General features: G+C 42.0%; 1 protein-coding gene across 1 annotated transcript; it reads left to right on the top strand.

The window, feature by feature from the left end:
* Positions 1-2,196: 2,196 nt before the first annotated feature.
* On the top strand, positions 2,197-20,342 carry nptx2a (neuronal pentraxin 2a). The gene is made up of 5 exons (XM_079563860.1): positions 2,197-3,048; positions 7,101-7,359; positions 8,009-8,253; positions 13,993-14,172; positions 18,578-20,342. Exons 1-5 carry the CDS (start codon positions 2,608-2,610, stop codon positions 18,803-18,805), a joined length of 1,353 nt encoding a protein of 450 aa, XP_079419986.1. The 5' UTR covers positions 2,197-2,607; the 3' UTR covers positions 18,806-20,342.
* Positions 20,343-24,049: the final 3,707 nt, after the last annotated feature.

The raw sequence follows: 24,049 nt of genomic DNA on the forward strand, positions 1-24,049 counted from the left end.
GTGGAAGAAGGAGCTTTGGTCAGATGAGACAAAAAATGAACTTTTTGGCCCAAATGCAAAACGTTATGTATGGAGCAAATCTGACACTGCTCATCGTCCTGAGTGCACCATCCCCAATGTCAAATATACGGGGGGGAGCATCATGATGTGGGGCTGCTTTTCCTCAGCGGGGACTGAGGAGAGTGTAAGAATAGTTGGGAACATAGATGGAGCCAAATACAGGGACATTTTGAAGGAAAACCTGCTGGAGTCACAAGAGAACTGAGGCTGGGGCGGAGTTTCACCTTCCAGCAGGACAATGACCCGGAGCACAAAGATAAATCTACAATGGAATGTTTTTTTGTAGTTGTTGTTTTTTTTTGTGTTTTTTTTTTTACATATTTTTGAGTTAGAATCCTATTGAAAATCTGTGGAAAGATCTGAAAACTGCTGTTCACAAACGTTCTCCTTCTAATGTGACAGAGCTTGAGTTGTTTTGTACAGAGGAATGGGCTAAAATGTCAGTCTCTACATGTGCTTATCTTGTAGAGTCAGACCCCAAAAGACTTGCTGCTGTTATTGCAGCAAAAGGGGGTTCCACAAAGTATTCATTCATGCTGTATGAATACTTATGCACGCCCCACTTTTCGCTTTTCTATTTTTTGAAAAATAACAGAATCATGTATCATCAAAATAAAATCTTTATGTTTATGATTGTAAACATGACAAAATGTGCAAAAGTTCAAGGTGTATCAATACTTTCGAGAGAAACTGTTTTTATGTGAAACTGTTGCGTGGACTTTTTGAAATAAAAACGGTTTGATATGGAAAAAAAATCTTTTTTCTTCTTCTTCTTCCTCTTGTTTTTCGTCTTCTTGATCTTCTTCTTCTTCCACTTCTTCTTCCTCTTCTTTTTCTTCCTCCTCCTCTTCTTCTTCTTTAGCAAACCAAATGTAAATAATAATAATGGAGCCACTTACAAAACAGATTTACCCGAGTATAATGAAAAAGAAGCCACTAAAAAACAAATCCATAGCTATCAATGTTTGTCTTGTTTTTCCTCCGTGAGTTGGGCACCACTCTGAGCAGCCTTCTCCTCCCTCTATATTTAAGCAGAAAATACTGATTGATGTTGTGGAAAATCTTGCTTCATAATCCTGTCTGAGCTGACACGTGTCTTTGAAGTTTTCCTATTCCATGTTTTGTAGCAGAAATCTGACAGACGCTGGCTCGTATGAATTATTTTGACAAAAACATGAAGGTTTTGCCATACAAAAGCTAATGTGAAGCCTGTTTCTGTTAGTGGGGACTGGGGAGAGGCTAGCAGCTTCATCTACACATTGTATAGATTTTGAGAAAGAAAAATAACATGGATGAGCACCAGCATATCGCTTCGGTAGCTGCGAAAGATTGGCTTCAGTGACTTTGAAGATCTTGTTCCCCTTTCCTTTTTTGTGATTATGTTTTTCATTCAAGTGCTATCATAATTGCATTTACATTTTTGCACTTTCCATTTTCTTTAAATATGACCGCGTTCTGAATTCTAGAAAGAAAACAATACCGTAAACAAAAGCAATATGTGCACAGGCTGAATCACATGAAAAGCCTGCTGTGCCCTGTATTAATGCACTTGTAATAAAACAGCTAGCATGCATGTGGCCTGACAGCGCTAAGTGCATGGCGGCTTTCATGCTGAATCTGAATAGACCTATTATGAATAAACTGTTGTTTCGCTTCTACTGGTGACTATAATGTTGTCTATGCTTTGTATTGAGGTGAATGAAAAGATGGACGTGGAAATAACTATTACTCAGCCTCCTACAAAAGGTCATTAAACATCACAAAATGTTTACAGGATTAAAGTGCAAAAAACATCAACTATCTACAATATACTACAATTAAACATGAACAACAACATAAGTGAATTCGCCCTGAAAGGTAAGTGACATTTGGTTGTACAATCCATAGCACTTTACGCATGAACTCTGAAATCCACATGCATTCTCCACCGCGCTCATCCTTGACTGAGTCTTATTGCTTTCCAAAATCCATGATGCATTCAAAGTCCCTTTTATTTGTCCATTATATGAGCTGGACCCATTGTGGTCCACTAATGACGCACGCGCAGAGAATTGCGCACGAGTGAGGAGCGGAAGCGTCAGTGCGCATCTCGGTATAATAATCTGGCTGAGCTTCGTCGCTGTCTTTTCAGCACCACTCACTGGCAATCCAGCCGCGCGCAACGGCTGCGCTGGGACAACTCGCTTCCTCTTGTCTGGATGGAGATGTGGTCTTTTTTTACCAAGACGACGATACCAGGGAAGTTTTAACCTCTGAGGGATTAACGCGTTCCGCTTTTACTCGTAAAGTTACTCTGTTCAAAGTAAGATTTTAGATTTATTTGTAAAAAAAAAAAAAAAATCAAACAAGATAGTTTGCACGTGATTGATGGCTGTGGCACGTTACAATTTTGCTGTATTTTTTCGGATGTTTTGCGCTTGAAGTACAGTATAGCTCTGCAGTTTGTTGCGTGTATTAAACAAATTGAAAGTGGTGATAGTATTTTCAAGGGATTCGAGATAAACTCAAAAAGGCTCATTCCGAGTTTTACTGGTGCACCTTGGCGGGATGCTCATATTATTTGGGCTTTGGTACTTGGTGAGCGGGCAAATGGTGCGGACTCAAGATGCCACAGGTAGCCGCTTTGTTTGCAATGCCATTCCTCCGGGCGCGGAACCGGGCTGTGGTTACGGTCCGTCTGGGAACCGTATTCCGAGCAGCTCCGTGGAGGAAGAGCTTCGAAACACGATCATCCAACTCCGGGAGACCATTCTGCAGCAGAAGGAGACCATAGTGAGCCAGCAGGGCACCATCAAAGAGCTCAACTCCAAACTGGCGCGCTGCGAGGCAGCCGCGGATGACTCTCAGAGCAAGTCCCGGGGTCAGGGCTCCAGACGCAAAGACTACGGCAAGAATACGATGGGTGACCTGCCCCGGGACCCCGGGGACACCATAGACCAGCTGGGAAAGACCATGCAGAGCCTAAAGGGGAGACTGGAAAATCTGGAGGTAAGAGAAAGCCTGAGCGCGTGCACCTGACAAAACGCTGCATTATAAATCAGATTTGTCCATCGTAGAACGCGATACGTTGTGGTTATACGCCACTGGATGGTTTGGGATTAACGTTTCTGCTTTAAAGTTTAGCAAATGTATAAACTTGACAAAAACTTGATTAGTGATTGCCAATTAAAGCTGATCTTTTGGCCCAAATACATACGCTGTCTTAAATCTGCTGGACTTAATGGTGGCCCATGCTTTCACATGTCTGCAGTCATGGCACATCTGTGTGCAGTCAGTGTGTCTGAGATCAAAGGGTCACTTAAAGGAGCGATCGCAGGAGGAAAAGATGATATCATTAGTCATTAATGAGGACTGAGATTCCAAATCTAGTCAGAGGTGATGGGCGCGTGTGGGATTCACTAAGCAACCCTGAATAAAACATGTGCCCTTGTGTGCATTCGTGTGTGATCTACATACGTTTCATCAGCCGTACAAGACTAATTCTTCACAGCTGATGGTGTCTGGAAATCTCACCTAAATCACACTGGAAATTAAATTATGTCTATTTCCTAATCCATCAGAAAGCTCTTTTAGTATGCATACTGCAGATTTGACGAGTGTTAATTCCACAAAGATTATATTTACATGAATTGAGGTCACCTACAGCTGCGGCTTTATCTCCACTGTCTGAGTGGACAATTTTTCACCACCTGACCTCCACATGCACAAACAGGACCACAGTGCTGCTTGTTGTACCAGATTATTTTAGATAAATTTGCTGCATTGCTGTATCTGTCTCTGAAACCCATCTTTTATGCACTTTCTCTCGGCGCCTTTTCCCTTGATTAGAGCCTGTAATACTCTGATCAGATCAGGCATCCTCTGCAGCTCCGAGGATGTATATTATATTGCATTTTAATCATACAGATATTGACCTGCATCTGCTTAACGTGATGAAGATGACCGCAAAGGCAGCCGTACGCCAGCAGGACTTATCAAAACCATCTGGACCAAAGACTTAAGAATAATAGTTATTGAACCAGGACCATCTAGTCTTGCTCTGAAGTATGATCCCTGAGAACTGAGAATTATAGTGATTTGCAAAATGACCTCATGCGTCAATATGGGTATCGCTTTAGATTAAAGTGAGCTCATTAAGTATTAATAACCATTAGGGTTAGTATTAATAACCATCATTTTAGGGTTAGGTTTAGGATTGGCTATAAGCGTATTATTAATGGCCTATTAGTATAACTGTTAACAGATAAAAGTATAATAAGCAGTGTGTTAATACTTTTCAAGCATATTATTAATTCTTATTAGTACCTTATTAATACTTAACGAGCGCACCGTAATATAAAGCGTTACTGTATATTAAGCCTATTTATTTTTCACTTGACTTAACTTGATTTCATATTGGAATAATTATAATATTTACAATGATCTGTTGCCATGGCTGCTCTCAAAACATTTAGCCAAATATGATCATTTATGTTCATACGTTCATATGTTATACGGACTGAACATTTTAAATGTATTGTATGAATGCATGAATGAATGAATATAAGCCTCCACTAATATTTAGCATCAGTTGCAATTAGTTGCTACTTCCAGGTTATAATACGCCGCAGAACACAATATAGGCTACTGGAAGGCGTGAAAACCATGCAGTCAGGCCTTTGTGAACTCTTGGTGATGCCACATGACACCTTTCTAATACCTGACCCAGCCGTGGCGTGTTTGGACAGACACCAATCACTGTCACATGCCCCGTGTCCTCTGCACGGGACATGCTGTCATCATCTGGACACAGCTCTAAATCTGGGCTGATAAAGGAGATTGGCCGCCGGATCCAATTGGAATATTGAGATTAACTGTGTTGCTGACTCGTGCATTCTCACGTCACCTTTCTAAATATAGCAGAACATTCACCGAAGTTACAAAGCAAAAAATGTTGACCTCAGTAACAAAGTGAGTTAATGAGAGTAGTTATTAGTCACATTAAAATGAGCATAGTTGTTTGTTATTGGTTCTGTATTACTTACTGAAGTTTGACGGTGCATGGATTTCACCTCTTGTGTCACTCTTGTATTTAAAAAGCAGGCCACATCTCTTGGCCTTAAGCCAGGTCGTAGACAAATTCAATTTCCTCTCACTGAAAGTCATCATCACACCACATTATTTTGCATGTGCAATTTACGAACCAAACACCTGCCAGGCACAAGCAGAAAGTCGGCTCCGATGACGTTATACTTATTGAGGTCACCAACAACACCACCGATAGAACATGAAATTACACATTTTACCGCAAATCATGTTCAATCTGGGGTGTATACAGTAAAAAGCTCAATCGAGTGTACTTTACTTACAATTAGGCTCATTCTTAAGAGATAAAGTACATTATTTAAACGTGAAAAGGGTTCATACAACCTTGTGAGAAAGTTTTATTCAAGGATTTGTGTTGTGGAAACTAATACAACTCCCACACTGCAACTATTCAAAAAAAAATTCTGTTTTATAATTAGAGTACTTGATGCAAATATAATTACAGCCCAACAACAAAGTCCCCTCACTGCAAAGACAACAGATTGAGTGAAACATAAATTTGTAAATCAAAGACAACAGCAGTGGGCGACCGCAGTGCAGCACACAGAAACTCATCTCCACATCTTGAGCTGTAGGTTCATGATGAGGAGTATCTAGCTGGAGGATTCACCTATTGTCCATGTTCTGGGTTGTTGTGGAAACAATCAGGAATTGAACTCGGGACCTTCTTTATGCAACTTGTTGGTCGCTAGAGCAGGGGTCCCCAACTAAATGAGCTCAAGGTCCGCAAACATTTCTTTTGTAACTTTCAACATATGTCCAGGGTCCGGACATATGCATTGCTCTTGAAAATGTTAAAACATGAGCACAGGTTGTCTTTACATAGTAGAGCTGATCAATGAATCAATAATTTTGCCATTGTATTTCAATGTGATTGAAATTGTTTAGATGATTCTTAATTCAGCCATAGAAATTTTGTATATTGAGAGGATGAAAAGGCTTTGGGGTCCGAACTAAAGCTTCCAGAGGTCCGGATCTGGACCCATGCCCGCCAGTTGGGGACCCCTGTACTAGAGTATAACATGTCATAATATTCTAACAAGCAATGTAAGTTTAAACACTCTCTCTCTCTCTCTCTCTCTCTCTCTCTCTCTCTCTCTCTCTCTCTCTCTCTCTCTCTCTCTCTCTCTCTCGCTCTCTCTCTCTCTCTCTCTCTCTCTCTCTCTCTCTCTCTCTCGCTCTCTCTCTCTGTAATGCATTGCTTCAGACTAAAAATTTGAGAAGATATTATACCATAATCATCAGTTACATCTGCATTCCACTTTCTTAGTTTTTTCAAATAAGCAACATAATGAAAAGTGCTTGCAGGAAATGTGTTTCATACGGTGTCTACAAAGTGTCATGCACTTCTACTTTGAACAGCTCAGTTAAACTTTGCAAAATCTTCCGACAATGTACAGTGCCTCTCGAAAGTACTAATACACCTTGAACTTTTACACATTTTGTCATGTTTAAAACCATAAACATAAAGATTTTGTTTACAATTTTTTAACTGAAAGTTCACACACACAGACAACTGTGAAGTGGAAAAAAAAATCAAAATAAAATCTTTATGTTTATTGTTGTTAACATGACAAAATGTGCAAAAGTTCAAGGTGTATTAGTACTTTCAGGAGGCACTGTATATCTTTAATTTGGGTGCCAGCAGAGAGGCTGAAGGGTGTGACACACTAACGACAAACACAGGTCCACTTCTGTGTTGGCCTGTTGAGTTTAATAACACCTACATCTGTTTTTGTTACACATATAAGATCATTCTTGTTATAACCATCAATAGACATTCATTAGGAAAATGTCCTGTCTAATTAAACAGTGGATGAAGCGGCAAATAACACTAGAAACAGTGAAGAGTGAGTAAAAAAGCCGGGTTCTGTTGTTCTGTTTATCTTCTAATATTCAAACTTCTCTGTGCAGTAGTCATTGGAATATTTCAACCCTGCCTTTTGTCCCAACAGCAGCAGAGCCTTCGCTTGCCAAACTCCACCTCGAGCGTGTCTCTGACCAACAGCGTGTCGTCTGCCCTGGCCCCGCTTCCCCCCGAGGTGCGCGACCTGCTTCGACAGCGACTGGGCGCCCTGGAGACACAGCTGCTGCGCAAAGTGGCCGAGCTGGAAGAAGAGAAGAGCCAGCTGTACAACGAGACCGCTGCCCACCGCCAACGCACCGAAAACACCCTTAACACACTCATGGAGCGCATCACGGAGCTGGAGAAAAGTAAGTGTTACTATGTGTGACAAACGGGGCACCATCTCTCCATACCATCCGTCACAGATTTAGCACCAGCAGGTTGGGTTTTGTACTTTTTTGCTGACAGACGAGATGTAAATATAAGGGGAGATTACACGGATACCTAAAAAACAAATTATTCTAACTGGGATACCCCTAAAATGTGCATTCAGCATTTGGACACCATATTTTGAATAACTGTTTTAGAAACCCCAAGCACTTTTATTCAATGGAGATTCTCTAAAAAAGAAAACAACAGTATTTCTTTGGGCCCTATTGCATTCAATTAAGATCAACATTTGTGTCAGAGCCATGCTGACGCACTTCACAATGATTTTGGACTTAGTATTGTGAAGGACAGCGCTTGCAGCTCCAGGTGCATATGAACCATAGAGACCAAGAGAATATACACACCTTCACTTGTGTTAGACCAAAAACTGGAAATGACGTTTGAAATAAACAAGAGAGGCACTGGAGCTGGGAAAGCAGAGAGTAGTAACCCTGACTATCTCTAGACGATGTATCTTTAGCCACTGTAATTTGGCTGAAATTTCATGCAGGTTTCATAAAGTATATTCACATAAGCCTACTTTATTTTCCTAGCATAATCTTGAGCTAATCATATGTCTGTCAACAGATAACAATGCCTTCAAGTCACCCGAGGATTTCAAGGTGTCCCTGCCTCTTCGTACTAACTATCTGTACGGACGGATTAAGAAGAGCCTTCCGGAGATGTATGCCTTCACTATCTGCATGTGGCTGAAGTCCAGCGCCAGTCCTGGCATTGGAACCCCCTTCTCTTACGGCGTCCCAGGACAGGCTAATGAGATTGTCCTGATCGAGTGGGGCAACAACCCCATCGAGCTTCTCGTTAACGACAAGGTATGTTTTCAGCATTGCACTGAAGTGTCTTTGGGCAAGACACCCTCTTTATCTGACCTAGAAACTGTTGTCCATCCCTCAAATCATGCAAATCCCAGCAACAGTTTCATCAGGTGCAATCATGAGGCTACACTGGATTATAACCACTGTGCAGATAAATCATAAGTTACCATCACTCTTTGTAAGTCCTATGAGCCCACAGTATAACGATGTCAGTAAATGTGGAGCACAGATGCTAATGAGCATCCAGGCTGGAGCGCATAAATACTGAATGTTATTGGTGAAATGTAGCACACAGCAGCAGTGCTGCATGTTAATATGAACATACAATCAGAGAACACAGAGTCCGATACAGATGTACTGGCCATGAGCTTTGAATGTTTAAAGACTATAGGCCTTTCACTGTTATGAAACTTAAGTGTAGAAGGCAAATTTAACGCTTGATATGTTGTGACAAAGATATTTCAAATCCAAAAATCACTGCACTTCTTCAAATTATTGTAAAACTTACAGAATCATTTTGCTGCTCAATCAACTATGTAAATTTCCAGCTACATAACAGAAAAAGTTGTGTGAGACGTCATGGTTGTTAGGACGGTGGGTGGACTTGATGCTCTCCCAGTACCTGTGGTTCTAGACACAGTTCCAAGTTTCTGATTCCTTGTAGAAATCATCCTAATTTATATTTTTCCTAACTTGAAGTTGGTTGTTTGAGTGCGCTTTTTAGGGCGACAGTGGTTAGATATTTTGCACGAATCCAAAAGCTTGAGGGTTTGAATTAAACTCTGACTAATGCTTACAGTTCTCTCATTGCCCAATGGCTCATTGTGCCATTGTGTGAGTGACCGAATGGTGGTCTGAGGAGCCAATGACGCAGATTGGCCGTCACACTTCGGTTAGTCTAACTCAGGGCAAATGTGACTGCTTACATACAGTCAAGTCCATCAATATTGGGACACCGACTCAATTCTTGTAATTTTGGCTCTATAAATCTTGTCTTATGTGTTCTATATTTTGTATGTTCTTGTCTTAGTTTTTTACCTTATGGGACTGTTCATTAATATGCACTGTCCCATTCAAATAAATTCATAAATGAAATGAAATGAAGACAAATCTGGTGAATGACGAAAGAATTCTATCCCTGGTAAAGAAAATCCTCTTCACAACAATAGGCCAGATCAAAAAGCCTCTCCAGGAGGTGGTGTATGTGTGCCAAAATCAACAATCAAGAGAAGATTTCACCAGAGAATACAAATGATCAACCACAAGGTGTAAACCACTGGTGAGCCTCAAAAACAGGAGACTGATTAGAGTTTGCCAAAAAACATCTAAAAAAAAGCCTTTACAGTTCTGAAACAACATCCGAGGACAGATGAGACAACGACCAACTTGTACCAGAGTGATTTGAAGAGAAAAGTATGAAGAAAGAAAGGAACTGCTCATGATCATAAACATCCCACCTCATCAGTGAAACATGGTGGTGCAGCATCATTGCCTGGGCTTGTAATGGAACTGGTTCCCTTGTATTTATTGATGATGTGACTGTTGAATTGAATTCAGAAGTGTTTTGGGCAATATTTTGAGCTCATATTCAACCAAATGCTTGGACGCCGCTTCACAGTGCAGATGGACAATGACCCAACGCTAGTGCCAAAGACACCAAAGAGCTTTTTAAGGCAAAGAAGTGAAGTGTTATTCAGTGGCCAAGTCAGTCGCCACATGAATCCAACTGAGCAGCATTTCACTTGCTGAAGACAAAACTGAAGGGAAAATGCCCCAATGAACAAGCAGGAACTGAAGACATTTGCAGTAGAAACCCAGCGTCTAGTGACGTCTATGCCTTATAGACTTCAGGCTGTAATTGACTGCAAAGATTTGCAACCAATCATTAAAAAGGAAAAAGTTAGATTTATAATTGTTCCTTTGTCCCATTACTTTTGGTCCCTTAAAAAGTGGGAGGCGCACACACAAACGGTTGTAATTCCTACACCGTTCATCTGATTTGGGTGAAAATAGCATGGTGGTTTATAGAGCCAAAAACATTAGAATTGAGTCGATGTCCCAATATTTATGGGCCTGACTGTATAAGTTACCACCACTGAGTCGAGAGTGAATAAATAATGCACAAAAAAGTACTTTGAGCATCTTGAAAAGCACTATTTATTACCAATAGACCACACTTCCCCAAAACCTTTTTAACACGGGGCTTTATTGGCACAAACGTTACAGAGGTCCCATAAATGCATTCATTATGCATGGAAGCGGCAGATTAGAAAAAGATGGCAGAATGAAAAAAAAAACCTGTGAGATTGGAGAGAGGGCTCAGGAGTTGAAAAGCCAAGGAGAAGTCTTTGAGCTGAGGTGAAGTAAAGGAGGAGAATAAGGGGCTGCTGTATAAAAAGTTCTGATGCACTGAGATGGAGCGAGAGCAGCAGAGCAGGGAGCGAGGATTAGTGAATATGTGTGGTCATCATGCTGCATTTGTTGGCAGTAGTAACAGGGTCCAGGGGGCGACTGTTTATGCTGTTCACTTGAGTGCATACTGAGTGGGACGAATGCTGCCTCAACACTATTAAAAGTGCACCTTTGTCTGGCTTTGGTGCGTGATGACTTAACTTTATTTGCTAAAAATGTCAGAATGTGTGCAAATATTTTTCTTTTTCGATTCATATCAATGAACTGACAATAAAAATGTGATCCTTTTGATCCTTGATATTGATTTTTCAAAGTCTGGTAGGGTTTATCCGTGCCTTTGATAGGACTTGTCATTACTGTGCTTGTCTGCAAGTGTGGTGCATCACGCTGGGGCTAGCTGGTGCCAGATTGTTTTGATATCTGCTCATAAGTAAACAGAACCATTCCTTCAGCCTGAGTAGATCGTAAGAAGGCCGTCCTGGAGTCACTCAAACATATTGCAATGTAGAAGGCATTTTAGTGAGGGAGCGGTTACATCTAAAAATGTTTCTAGTTTCTTCTTCTGTCTTCTTTCCAAACACTGTACAAACAAACACATACAAGCACTGGTTTGATAAGTCAAACTCAATAAGCTATTAAAAATGTTATGTTTGTTAGGTTTGGGACTGACACAAAGAATATGCCTGATCCTTGTGGCTGTATCGCTGTATTTTGTTTAATGATAATTAGAGAAGCCTTTAAGTAACAACATTTGTATCTGCATAGTAAGTGTAAAAGTGTGTCTTAGTGAAAATTAGATCAGTTGCTCTCATTTGAATAATGAATGAGTCATGTGGTTTGTACTTGCCTTGTGGATACTGCGTCGTATTATCACACTCTTTGTTTGCAAACTATCCCAGCTGTCGCTCTGTTGGGAAGATTTCATAAGAATGCAATTTTCTCAAATTGTGAATCTCGATGCTGCACGGATTTCCTTTGACAAAAGTTCTCAACAACACTGGCAATTCTCAGGTGTATCCATGGCACCTGGTATCCTTAAGCAAGAGAATAAGTTTTATAATTGGTATTTTTAGCCTGAGTGCTGTTTCTGAAGCCTAATTAGACAAGCACAGAGACATATTTAGTGAAATATTTTTTGTTAACGCATCAGTAGAACTTTTGGGCTTCAGAGCAATGTAGATGAAATGGAATTCAATACTTATATTGTATCTTTATAGTGTTGGCACTATTTGTCTTTACAAATATGAGAGTATATGAGAGTACTTGTTTTAATTACATAATTAATGCATAAAAATGTATTCAATGAGTAGCAGTGTGCGATGATGTCATGTCATAATGCCATAGTTTTCCAAATAACTGCTTATTTTTCTTGTATATTCAAAGATTCAAAGATGTTTTACTTGTCAACCCATTTGTGCATGATTTGAAATTGTATTTCTCTCATCCTTGATTGTGGAAAGGGGAGGTGGGGAGTGAGGGTTGGGAGCGCAGGGAAGGCAGGGAGTTCAGCTTCCTGATGGCCTTGTGTATGAAACTGTTCTTCAGTCATCTGGAACTGGTCCGTGAATTCCGCAGTCTCCTCCCTGAAGGCATTACATTGAAGAGACTGTGTGATGGGTGTGAAGGTACATGTGAAGGGTACAGACTATGTGAGGGGTACATGTCCTTAATAGAGGGGAGAGGGGCTCCGCAGATCTTCTTCGCTGCTCTCACGGCTCTCACAGTGATGGAGCTGGTCAGGATGCTATCGTTCCTCTGTAGTAGCTGCACAGAACTGAGGTTGGGACTCTGGCCCTTCTCAACTTGCGGAGAAAGTAAAGACGCTGATTACTTTTCTTGACCAGTGATGTAGTGTGCATGGTCCAGGAGAGCTTCTCTGTGATGTGCACACCCAGGAACTTAGTGCTGGTCACCTTCTCCACTGCAGCACCGTTGATTGTTTGAGGAGCATGCTGGACCCGCGCTCTTACAAAGTCCACAACAATCTCTTTTGTCTTCTCCACATTTAGAGAGAGATTGTTCTGTGTGCACCACATGGCCAGACTGCTCACCTCACTCCTGTAGTTTGACTCGTCTCTGTTGCTGATGAGACGCACCACTGTTGTGTCATCTGCAAACTTGATGAAGAGGTTTAAGTCATACTTTGGAGCGCAGTCATGGGTCAGCAGAGTGAACAGGAGAGGGCTCAGCACACAGCCTTGGGGAGCCCCCGTGATGGTTCTGGAGGACTTTCTGCTAACACGTACAGCCTGTGGTCTCCCCGTCAGAAAGTCCAGCAGCCAGTTACACAGTGGCGTGTTGATCCCCAGGTGGAGCAGTTTGTGTATTAGATTGAGAGTGAGATTATAGTGTTGAATACTGAGCTAAAGTCTAAAAAATATGTGAACAAAGCACAAATGCATGAAGGATAACCAGCTGGACCAAAGTGCTTTTAATGATTTCTGGCGTCACCTGGATGTGGTCTATAGGCTCATCTGGACAATTCACTGTCGCTTAAAAGCCCCAACTTGCTTAATTACATTTCTCATTGCTAATACACTTCCATTGGTTGGGAGCCTCCTCTGACAGTGCATCGTAACACAGGCCTCACGTTTATATACAATTACCTTCTTTGCGTCAATTATAAAATGACAAAACGGTTGTCATAGAAATATTGGTAATAATTGTAATTCACTTCAATTGTTATTCAGTAAATGTCAATGGACAGAAAATCTAATAAGACAAAGTTCCTGGTTCAGACACAAATCCAACACTTTATGTGCATTTTAAAAAGTTTTAGTGCGTGACAGCTTTGCTTATGTGCTTGAGTAATCCAGCCAAAATGCATCTTAAGGCGTTGGTAACAATGCTAAGCCAGTACAATTATAACCATGTGCCGATGTGTCGAATCACATTCAAATCACTGAGTTCTGAGTGTGTTTTTCTTGAGTCGTTTTCTTGAGTGCATTGCTCCCCTTAAGCACTGAATCGTGAATGGGCAGACTGCCAAAGCTGCCCTACGTTCGGTTAATTTGGTGCAATCCAGTTGTTCTCAAACGATGTAGCCCATCTTTCTCATAAAAAGTTTCAGTTGCGAGCCTCCACCCCCGTGTATAGCTCATATATTATTAGAAAACAGTACTGCTTCACAGAGTTCTATTGATTCAAGCATTGATCCTATAGGGCTGACTATCAAAAACAATTCATCAACATTGACTTTTGGCCCACAATCCACTGCAACCCACGTGTGTGTCCCCACCCACCAGCTGAGAATAACTTGAGTCTACACTTAAGTGCCTCTTGTCCTGATCTCCCCTCCTCTGTGTTGTCCTGCCTCCGTCCCAGGTGGCCCAGCTGCCTCTGTCTGTGAGTGACGGCCGCTGGCACCACATCTGCATCACCTGGACGACCCGGGACGGCTTCTGGGAGGCGTACCAGGACGGGGAGCGCCTGGGCACGGGGGACAACCTGGCCCCGTGGCACCCCATCAAACCGGGAGGGGTGATCATCCTGGGGCAAGAGCAGGTGAGTGGTACATACTATATTCAGATCACACTTTACTTTACAGCACCATAGTGACGTGGTAGTGGGATGGAAACAGCATAGTGACTATAGGAATAAGACGGGGTAATACATGTTCCTGCCCTGTTTGCAGAAAATACCCTAATGACTGTTAATTGCCTTAAAGCACCATGAATAAAAATGTATGTTATGTTACCATGTAATAACTATGATTACTGTTATTATACTTTCAATGCAAGTCTATTTCCATACTATGTTATTATTATGTTATATGTTATTACTAGAGGAGTAACAATGCACTGTGCTACGGTGCAATGCGGTGCAAATATCTGACGATATGTATCATAGTAAAGTGATGGTGCAAGGTCCGGGGCATGTGTCATGTGTGTATGTGCGCTTCCAGAGCACATGTGTGTCATCATCACTTAGAGCTACACTGAAGGCTGTAGATCCTCCACACCTGTACAAAAATCTTTGTAATGGTTTCTCCTGCAGATGACCAGGCTGCGGTGAATTATAGATCCAGAGCGTCAGAGGCGCAGACAAATGTGCAAGATCAAATCCTGGTCAAAATTCGCCTCAGAAGCTTTGTTTCCAAAAAAGTGCAAGCAGAATGTTGTCCAAGAACAGCCCAAACACGATCCTCAAATCAAATGTGCTACTCTGAGTGTTTTAGCTGCCACGTGGAAAGCAAAACTTTAAGTTTAGAGCACTGCAATTTGGTTTTCTGTTTTGTTTTGTATTAGGGGCCCAGAGGTGCATTTTATTTTAAAGACGCTTTGAAAGCATTGTCAATTTTATTCTACTGTATAAATACTGTAATGGGTCATACCGCCTTTGCTTTGTGTGATCCTGTCGGATCTGGGAAGCTAAGCAGGGCAGTGCCTGGTCGGTATTTCGATGGGAGACCGTTTGGGAACATCAGGAAGCCTGGGTGAATGTAGTGAGTGACCGATGGCGCAACCCGGTTGCCTCGCATCCATCAGTCTACCCCGGGGGAGCTGTGGCTACAATAGTAGCTTACCACCACCAGCTATCACCAGCTTTCATTGCCATAAGATAAGATAAGATGGTACTTTATCCATCTGTGAGATCAATAAAGTACCATCTTATCTTATCTTATGGCAATGAAAGCGTCTTTGAGTGTCCAGATTAGTGCTATATAAAACCAATGCATTATTACTATTATTATTATTATTATTATTATTCATTTCAGAAATATTTTGTTTCAAAACCAACTGATTATTTTATATATTATACTTGCACCAAACCGTGGGTCCTGCAACATAAACCCAACTGTGAGATAGCTGAACCGTTACACCCTAGTTATTACTGTGCTGTACAGTAACTGCTACCTGCATTTGTTTCTACAAGTAAGCAGTGTTAATGTTGGCAACAAATCGCCCCTTAGATTTATAAGGTTTTATCTGCGTACTGACATGTTCTGGAATATTTAGGTTTAAAGTTTTGACCATACATTGGACAAAATTGAAATGTATAATGTATATGGTTTTGCTCATAGAAACCTAAAAAATGCATCAAAATCTACAAAACCTTGATATAGTGTACAGAATTGGTCCAGGGCAGATGAGAATATGGGAACCTTAGAGGTCGAAGGGGTTAGTTTCAATAATAACACAACTAAATCTTAAACCCTTTAAGTCCATCCAAAAGTGTCATAAAATACAATTCATAATGTAAAGAAAGTTATATTACATTCCTGACCAAATTATCTCTTTAAAATGCTTCAAACAGCATTTTGGTGTAAAAAGGTTTGATATTTTTTTCCGCATATCTTTTAAATGCAATATACAGCAAAGCCGACAACACGTGTGAAAGCTTTCTGCATTCAAAATGAATTTGGCAAAGGATGTATTGCCTGTTTTCATACATTTTGGCACAAAGTGTTATTTATGCACGTATTCCAAGGGGTAAAAAAACAGTCCTGCTTGGGTGATTTTAATCAAAAGGTGTGTTATGTTATTTGGTCTCAAATAATATGCGTTATCTGGCTGACTTCTAAAAAGAAATCAATCTAAAAATCAAACTGCCTTTCGAACAGCTCTTTGAAAGATTCCTATCAGTAAAATGGCTTCAGGGACCTTTAAAGGTAATGTCTGTGGGATGTGCTCTTAACTGGCTCTCATTACGACTTGATTGGAGACCGGCGCTGGGATTTTGGAAGTACGAGACACAATTTTCATTTTCAGACTGGTAATAGCTTTGGGACCTGGCAACCATTACTGTGGGGTTCTACTTTTGGATTACATTATCATCTTGAGCAACAAAACAAAACAAACAAAAACTTGTGTCTTGGGTCTTCCAAGAGGCCTCCTCCCAATAGGACACGCCTAGAAGACCTCCCGAGGGAGGCAACCAGGAGGCATCCGGGACAGATGGGACAGATGCCCGAGCCACCTCAGCTGGCTCCTTTCTTTGTGAAGGAGCAGCGACTCTACTCCGAGCTCCTCCCGGGTAACTGAGCTCCTCACCTGATCTCGAAGGGTGCGCCCAGCCACCCTGCGAAGGAAGCTCATTTCGGCCGCTTGTATTCGCGATCTTGTCCTTTCGGTCATTACCCAAATCTCATGACCATAGGTGAGGGTGGGAACGTAGATCGATCGATAAATCGAGAGCTTTGCCTCCCGACTCAGCTCCCTCTTCACCACGACAGACCGATACAGCGACCGCATCACTGCTGACGCCGCACCGATCCGTCTATCGATCTCATGCTCCATCCGTCCCTCACTCGTGAACAAGACCCCGAGATACTTGAACTCCTCCACTTGAAGCAAGGACTCCCCACCGACCTGAACCTTTTTCCGATGGAAAACCATGACCTCGGATTTGGAGGTTCTGATCCTCATCCCGGCCACTTCACACTCGGCTGCAAACCGCCCCAGAGTGTGCTGAAGGTCCTGGTTTGTTGAAGCCAACTGAACAACATCATCTGCAAACAGCAGAGATGAGATCCTGAGGCTCCCAAACCGGACACCCTCCGGCCCCTGGCTGCGCCTAGAAATTCTGTCCATAAAGGTAATGAACAGAACCGGTGACAAAGGGCAGCCCTGGCGGAGACCAACACGCACGAACCAAGCTCCTGCTGCGGTCATACAGGGAACAGACAGCTCTTAGCAAAGGGCCTGAGACCCCTTTCTCCCAGAGCATAGGTGTTTTTTAGTCATTGTGAATGAATCATTAAAACTTAAATTGTTTGGTTTACCTCATCAATGTGGACGCAGATGTAAGAAATATAAAAAAAAGGAATTGCAATAATCACACATACTCTACTTTATTATATTGCTTGAGGCTTATTGATGGAAAAGACAATCATATTCAAATTGATTAATCAGAGTTTGTTTTCGCTTGTTGCTTTTGTTTCCTTTTATGTTTATAAAATGATGTTTATGTTTATGAAATATTTGGAAATTTAATTATAGTTTTTAATTACTCTTCATTTTTAATTAGTTTTCAAGAGAGAGAAAAATCTTGCATGGACTAAAACTATGATGACATATATCATATCGATGAAATGAATTCTGCCAGTGCGCCGGGGTGTGTTGGCCAGGGGTAGCACAGAGGTGTGTTGTTGTGGGGGCCAAAAACATGCCATAAATAATAACACAGTTATGCATCAAAGTGTACCAGAATGTTGATATGTATGATTTCAGTTCTATATTAATATTTGAGAGATACGTGCCTGCCCCTAGAATGACAAAGGGCCACCTCTGGGCCACCCCAATACAAAACAATCGTATGAATATGTCGCTGCCAGTGAACTTTTAACTGCAGTCACTAGATTGCCCCATCCGTCTGGAGCCAAACATCAGCAGAACGCCCTTGAGAACTGCTTTAGCGGGTCATTTTAGCCTTTAGCGCAACGACTGCATTGTGTATGTGCTTTTATTAAACGTACAGTGATAGATGCCCTGAGGTGCGCCATCTATTCTAACCACATCTGCTTTAGAGATTTGTCGGCCTGTCACAGGCTCGTTTTCGTTCCAGTAAAAGTTTAGTGGGCTAATTAATAGGCAGTGTTGTCAGGCAGTTTGATGAGGATGAAATTGATTTATTTTAAATTGAAAACTCCTCCCTGGACCAGCAGAGAACAGGTGGGTTTTCAGAGAGTGGGAATTGCACAGACAGAGTGTTGTATGTGTGAGCCACAGGAGAGACAGGAGTGACAGAGTGAACTCCAAGAAGATGAAAACTCATGAGCTCAAACCTGGGAGAGTTGGACGTTCCGGGTCATGGTACTTCTATATTAATAAAGCTAGCTAACATGTTTGTGAAAGGCTTATAGGACTTTAATGTGTTGAGTACAAACAGCCTATAGCACGATACTGATGTTTTTTTTTCATTGCCAAAACCATGAACATTTATCCTCTTGTCACCTCCATTTTTGCAGGACATAGTTGGAGGGCGCTTCGATGCCACCCAGGCCTTTGTGGGCGAGCTGAGCCAGTTCAACATGTGGGACCGGGTGCTGCGGCCAGTGGACATTGTGGGCCTGGCCAACTGCTCAGCGTACATGCCCGGGAACGTGGTGCCGTGGGTGGACGCCAACGTGGAGGTGTTCGGGGGTGCCAGCAAAGCCCCTCTGGAGATTTGCGAAGACCGGGCGTTTGATTCCTAAAGCCCCGGATTGGAAGCAACGTCATTTTTCCTGTTTACTGCTGCTGCTGCTAAACTGAAAAGGGTGCAACGTTTTGAGCATTTTTTCACACGGTTCAGCAAGCCGGTGTCTCTTCAGTTGGAGCGCTGAAGACATGAAGAAGATGCACCATTGCGTCAGCGTACTGTATACTGTGACCCAAACTGTCATGCCATATTTCCGCCTCACCAGATCAGCTCTCATTGAATCCTTATTTGAAAAAAAAAATTAAGAAAAAAAAACCCCGTCTCGTTCCCTTTGGTTTCTTCATACTGACAATGCTGCACTGTATTCATAGCAGGCACGAGCTGGAGCCGGGGCTTTGAAGTGCCGCGGATCACTATCCCTGTGCTACATGCTCCGCTGTTACACGCTGTGAGCTTTGGTCCTGTTTGAAGAAGCTTTATGCAGCGCCGGCCCGGGTAAAGGAGTTCGGCTTGGACAAGACCTGATTATTCCGACATACAATCGGGAATATTATGCATGATGATGAAATGGATGTCACCTGAAGCACGGCAGCGCATGGTAGTCTGGCTGTATGGAGTATAGTTACATAAGAGTTTTGGCGATGACGTGGCCAGAGAGAGATTATAAGGGCATTTTTCATTCTGGAAAATCTATGCTTAATACCTCTGCCCCTTGAGCAGCTGCCCCATCGGAAGCAGATTTATTTTCTCGGTGGCTTTGCGTAGGTAGATGGACATATGCCCAAGAGTGGTCTACTATCCGTGTGGACTCACGCCCGAGGTGCACCGGAGGTTTTTGGGTGAGGTGCTGGTGCATTCCAAAGGCTCATATGGTTTACTTTTGTTGTTTAACTTTTAGTTTTTCTTTACTGAACAAAACTGCCATGGAGTACTTGTTGTTCTCATCCTCTCATTGACCGCTCACTAGATGCTTACAACATAAACTGAACACAAATTACGCAGTATTGCTATCAAAATGTCACAAAAACATAAAAAAAACACATATGTATATAATTTATTTTTGCATACAAAAGCCATTCAAAATGTGCATTTACAAAGAGACTATATGGGCGACGCTGAATGTGTTAAAAAGGTGCAGGTGAAATGATTTGCTGTGTCACTCTATGTCACGATCGTTCTGTGAGTGTCCTTTCAACGTCCAACAGAAATATTTTCTTTCCTGAGATGACTGTAGATGTTGCTTTTTCTGCTCTATCCATCGGTGGCTATTGTTACAAAAAAAAACTATATATATATAGAAAGTAATATATATGAGAATTATTTTCTTTTTTACTACAAAAATTGCTTTGTCTCAGTTTTGAATGGCCTTTTTGTGAGCACCATATGTGCTTTTGCTTGTGGACAATGGGAACATTTGGTCAGCTTTTAGAGGCACTAAAAAGAAGCACAGACAATGAGGGGCATCAGAAATAAAGTGTTTCAGAGCCACCTACATGTCCGCTAACCATCCACAGTATGTTTTGCACCTTTCTGCCATGTGGTTGAATGTCATTTTGCAGCCTAATAAAAAGTTTCACAGATGTCAGATGAAAGCGGAAAGTTCTTTATTCAACATCTTCATTTATGATTTTGGGCTAGGCCAGTATCTCAGGACGCAATCAAAAGCGAACAATTCAACACAGTAGCAATACTCTTTCTGTGTGCGTTTTGTAGTTTCGAAGTGCAATAGTGCCTGTCCCTCGTCTGTGCTGTGCTGTCATCAGTGGCCCAATCCCTAAACTGGCTGTGCTCCAGGTGAAAATGAAAATATCTGTGGATTATCAGGGCCGGTGCCACAGAAGGGGGTGAGCGCGAGTCATTCTGATTGTGCTGTGGTGAGTCAGGCCCTATACTACCCTAGACTATACTTTATGCTGTATTTCTGATGCAGTGCTCCCCAAACTTCACTGTCACACACGTACCTCTTAAACCCCCTTTTACACTCCGGGTACCTCCTGCGTCAAAGGTGCTGCGGATTAAAAAATAATGGGTTGTGTTCCAAATAAAGCTGAAGCTCAAACTCAAAACTCAATTATCATTTAAAATGCTTTCCTTTGAAAATAACATTCAAATCAGTTTCACCCCTGTTCAATTTGTAAAGCAGAGGCCTCTACTTCAGAAAGACTTCCAGATTACAGCTTGCCTGGCCAACAACTTTCAACTCAAAAGCAAATAGTTTACTCTGATAAGTTTGCTATTCATCCAATCACAGATGGACATTTGCAAAACCTGTTTCATCAGAACAAAACTTCTCTCAGCTCTCGGAAATGGCACTGTTTCACATTCTTCTGTAAGATTTGTACTTGTTCTTTTTTCTACTCTATGATGCCAAGTTAGCTGTGGTTCAAACAAACCATGCATTTCTCTGTCAATAACCCCACAGGAACTTTAACACCGGGTCTCAGATTATGCGTGTTTATGTCAAAAAGGCAATGGCGAGTGTGGCTGGTCGGGACAGATTTAGTAAATGAAGTAGATGAAACGTCAAATGAAAACAAAGCTTCTCTCTTGACAAACCATTTACTTTGTGTTTTTGCATTTTTAAGAATTATGGGTCGGCAGAGTAGTGACAAGGAATAAGTGAGCAGAGATGCGTCGCTTTGTTGATCAAATGAAGACAATGATTTGAAAGCTATAGTCTCCTTGTGATTCTATGGCGTGCTCTGATGATGGACAGTGACTTGGACCTGACAAAATCCTAGTTCTGGAGCTTCTGACAAACCGTCACACCTCCCCTCGTCTTTAATCACACTCCCTGAGGCTGGAGCGGCGCTGATGGGAGACAAATTACCTTCAGGAGGTGTAGTGCGCCTCTAATGAAATCTAACTGAGAGGGGAATTGAACAGAAAAGCGTCATCCAGGAGTGTTACTGATATCATCCGTCTATATGACAGCCCTACGACTTTCGCACAACGCAGGCCGCGCTCACGCTGCTGCGGCGAGTAAATTTGCTCCAGTTATTGAGTTTTTTTCCTCGATCCGTGATGGAGTTTGAAAGGTAGATTTTGCGAGATGTGGAATCCTTGAGGGCTTAGTGAAGGCACAAACTCTGCCGTAATGATAACACTACATCACTGCAAACGAATTACCAAATGCAGAGCTGTTGTCCAGGCTCTCTTATTGTCCCTAACAAGACGGAGCGCTTGTAACTAATCATCTGTCGGCTAATTGGATTGTGGTCCATAGATCTCCTTCTAGTTGAGTTTTTCAGAGGGCGCCCGCAGTTGGAGGGAATCCATAATTCAAATGAAATATCTGAGTATTTCTGACTGGGATCGGCGGGGGGTGGGATGCGGGAGAAAGGGGTAAAAATTAAAGTGTCATTCTGCCCCTAGCACCCTCCTAACCGTCTCCCAAAGGAGCCTCTGAGTGATCTGTGCGAGACAAGCAGACAGACAAGGGTCCTGGGAGCAGACTTTGCGCGGTAATTAAAGACAGCGTGGTAGAGAAAGTGTCTGCACGTTAAGGCGCAATCTCCGAGGCAAGAAAAAAAAAAAGTGTTGTTTTCTCATATGTCACGCGCTATTGCTGTGAGCAAACCCCTCTACTCCAAATCACTGCTGCTATAAAGCCAAGCAATACAGCCCTCAGTAGTGTCTGCCAGTAGGTTTTAGATTACTCTCCACACTTTGCCAAGCACAGATTTCTTTTAGACTTTGGGATGAATATAAGAATCGAAACACCTTATGAAAAAACAAAACCAGACTATTTTCTTGATAAATCTTGTTCCTTTTTGTCTTCGATAAAAGTACACGTAGGGCAAAAGTTTTCTCCCATAAAAGTATCACCCAAAAATACTATTGAATTAAAGTGATGATCTGTAAGATTGCAGAATGAGGTTGGAGAGAGAAAACTAAATTATCAAGCTGCTCCCCCTCCCTCCTGATTGGACCTGACAGGCCGGTTCACAGAAAAGCTCTTCTCATTGGTCAAAGTGATGTCACTGGGGATTGCGATTAGTTGTTGAGATCATCAAAGGGAGGGACTTTAGAAAAAATATAGTTGTCTAATATTGCTTACGTTATGTCAAATTGCAGGCCCAGGTCAGTTACATGCTAAATTTGAAAAATATTTAAACTTACAGACCATCACTTTAAGAGCATAAAAGTGTATTAAAGGGGTTGCTCTTCAATATCCCTATTGAGATCACGGCAAAAAAATATTACTTTAGTTTTTAAAAAAAAGTACCGATAGCCTATTGCAGATGACCCCGAGTCCCCTCTGAAGAAGCCCAAGTACCACAAGAACCACAGTTTGAGATGCTTTAGATCAGGGGTGTTGAACTCTTTTGGGTCGTGGGCTGAAATTCAGCCTCCATGTTGGGTCGCGGGCCGCATATATTGAAAAGGGTTGAAGCATAATAATTAATAACTGCTTACACTTATCAGCCTCTATCACATGTTTCTCAAAGTGCTACATTATAGTCATTATTCATTCACACCACACTCAATGGGAGTAAGTTACTATTGTAGCCACAGCCGCCCTGGGGCAGACTGAACATTTTACTACATGGCTATAATGAGTTGTTTGTATTGTGGTCTGTTATTATGTCAGAATGCTCATTCCGTCATTCGTCTTTGCCTCTTCACGTTAAGCTCTGAGCAAAGGTTGTCTCTTTTTTTGCAGTGTGGTTTCTATATTAGATTGAATATATGCAGCTGATGAATCACCGGTCTCAGGGTCACACAATTATTTAAATGTTGATCCTCTATTCAAGCTCTCGGATTGCAAAGAAAATATGGTTATTAATGTTTTGCTGTGGAATGTGATCCATGCCGGTGGGTTACGGGCGGAGAGCACACTCCCATTTGGTTTCCGTAAACAAATCAGTGCCTCCTAAATTAAGATGAAGCACAGTTAGTCCACACTTTATTATCTGATGTAGCGGGCCCGGACTCCCAAAGTCACCTCGTAATGAACCAGACATGTGACTTCCCATGATGCCTTTATCATGGTGGAATCTAATCAGATCCATTCGCCCAGAGGGACCGTGTATAAGTGCATTATCCAGATGAGCCACAGCCAAGAACAACAGCAGCAGCAGCACCTCCTCCCAGGGGCCCAGGCCACCCTGCCACAAGAACACAGGGTGATTAAAGCCCGCTGACAACGAGGCGTCATGTGACCGCACAACACGGGACCAGCTGACATCATCTGGGCATGTTAATCCCATCTATTTATAGAAGCTTAAAGACTTCCTGTTGACCGAGGGCAATATGTGGAGATTTTCAGATTTTTATTTTTTTTCTGGTTCAAGGA

This window comes from Gobius niger (assembly GCF_951799975.1).
Source record: "Gobius niger genome assembly, chromosome: 10".
In the NCBI taxonomy this organism is placed as follows: domain Eukaryota; kingdom Metazoa; phylum Chordata; class Actinopteri; order Gobiiformes; family Gobiidae; genus Gobius; species Gobius niger.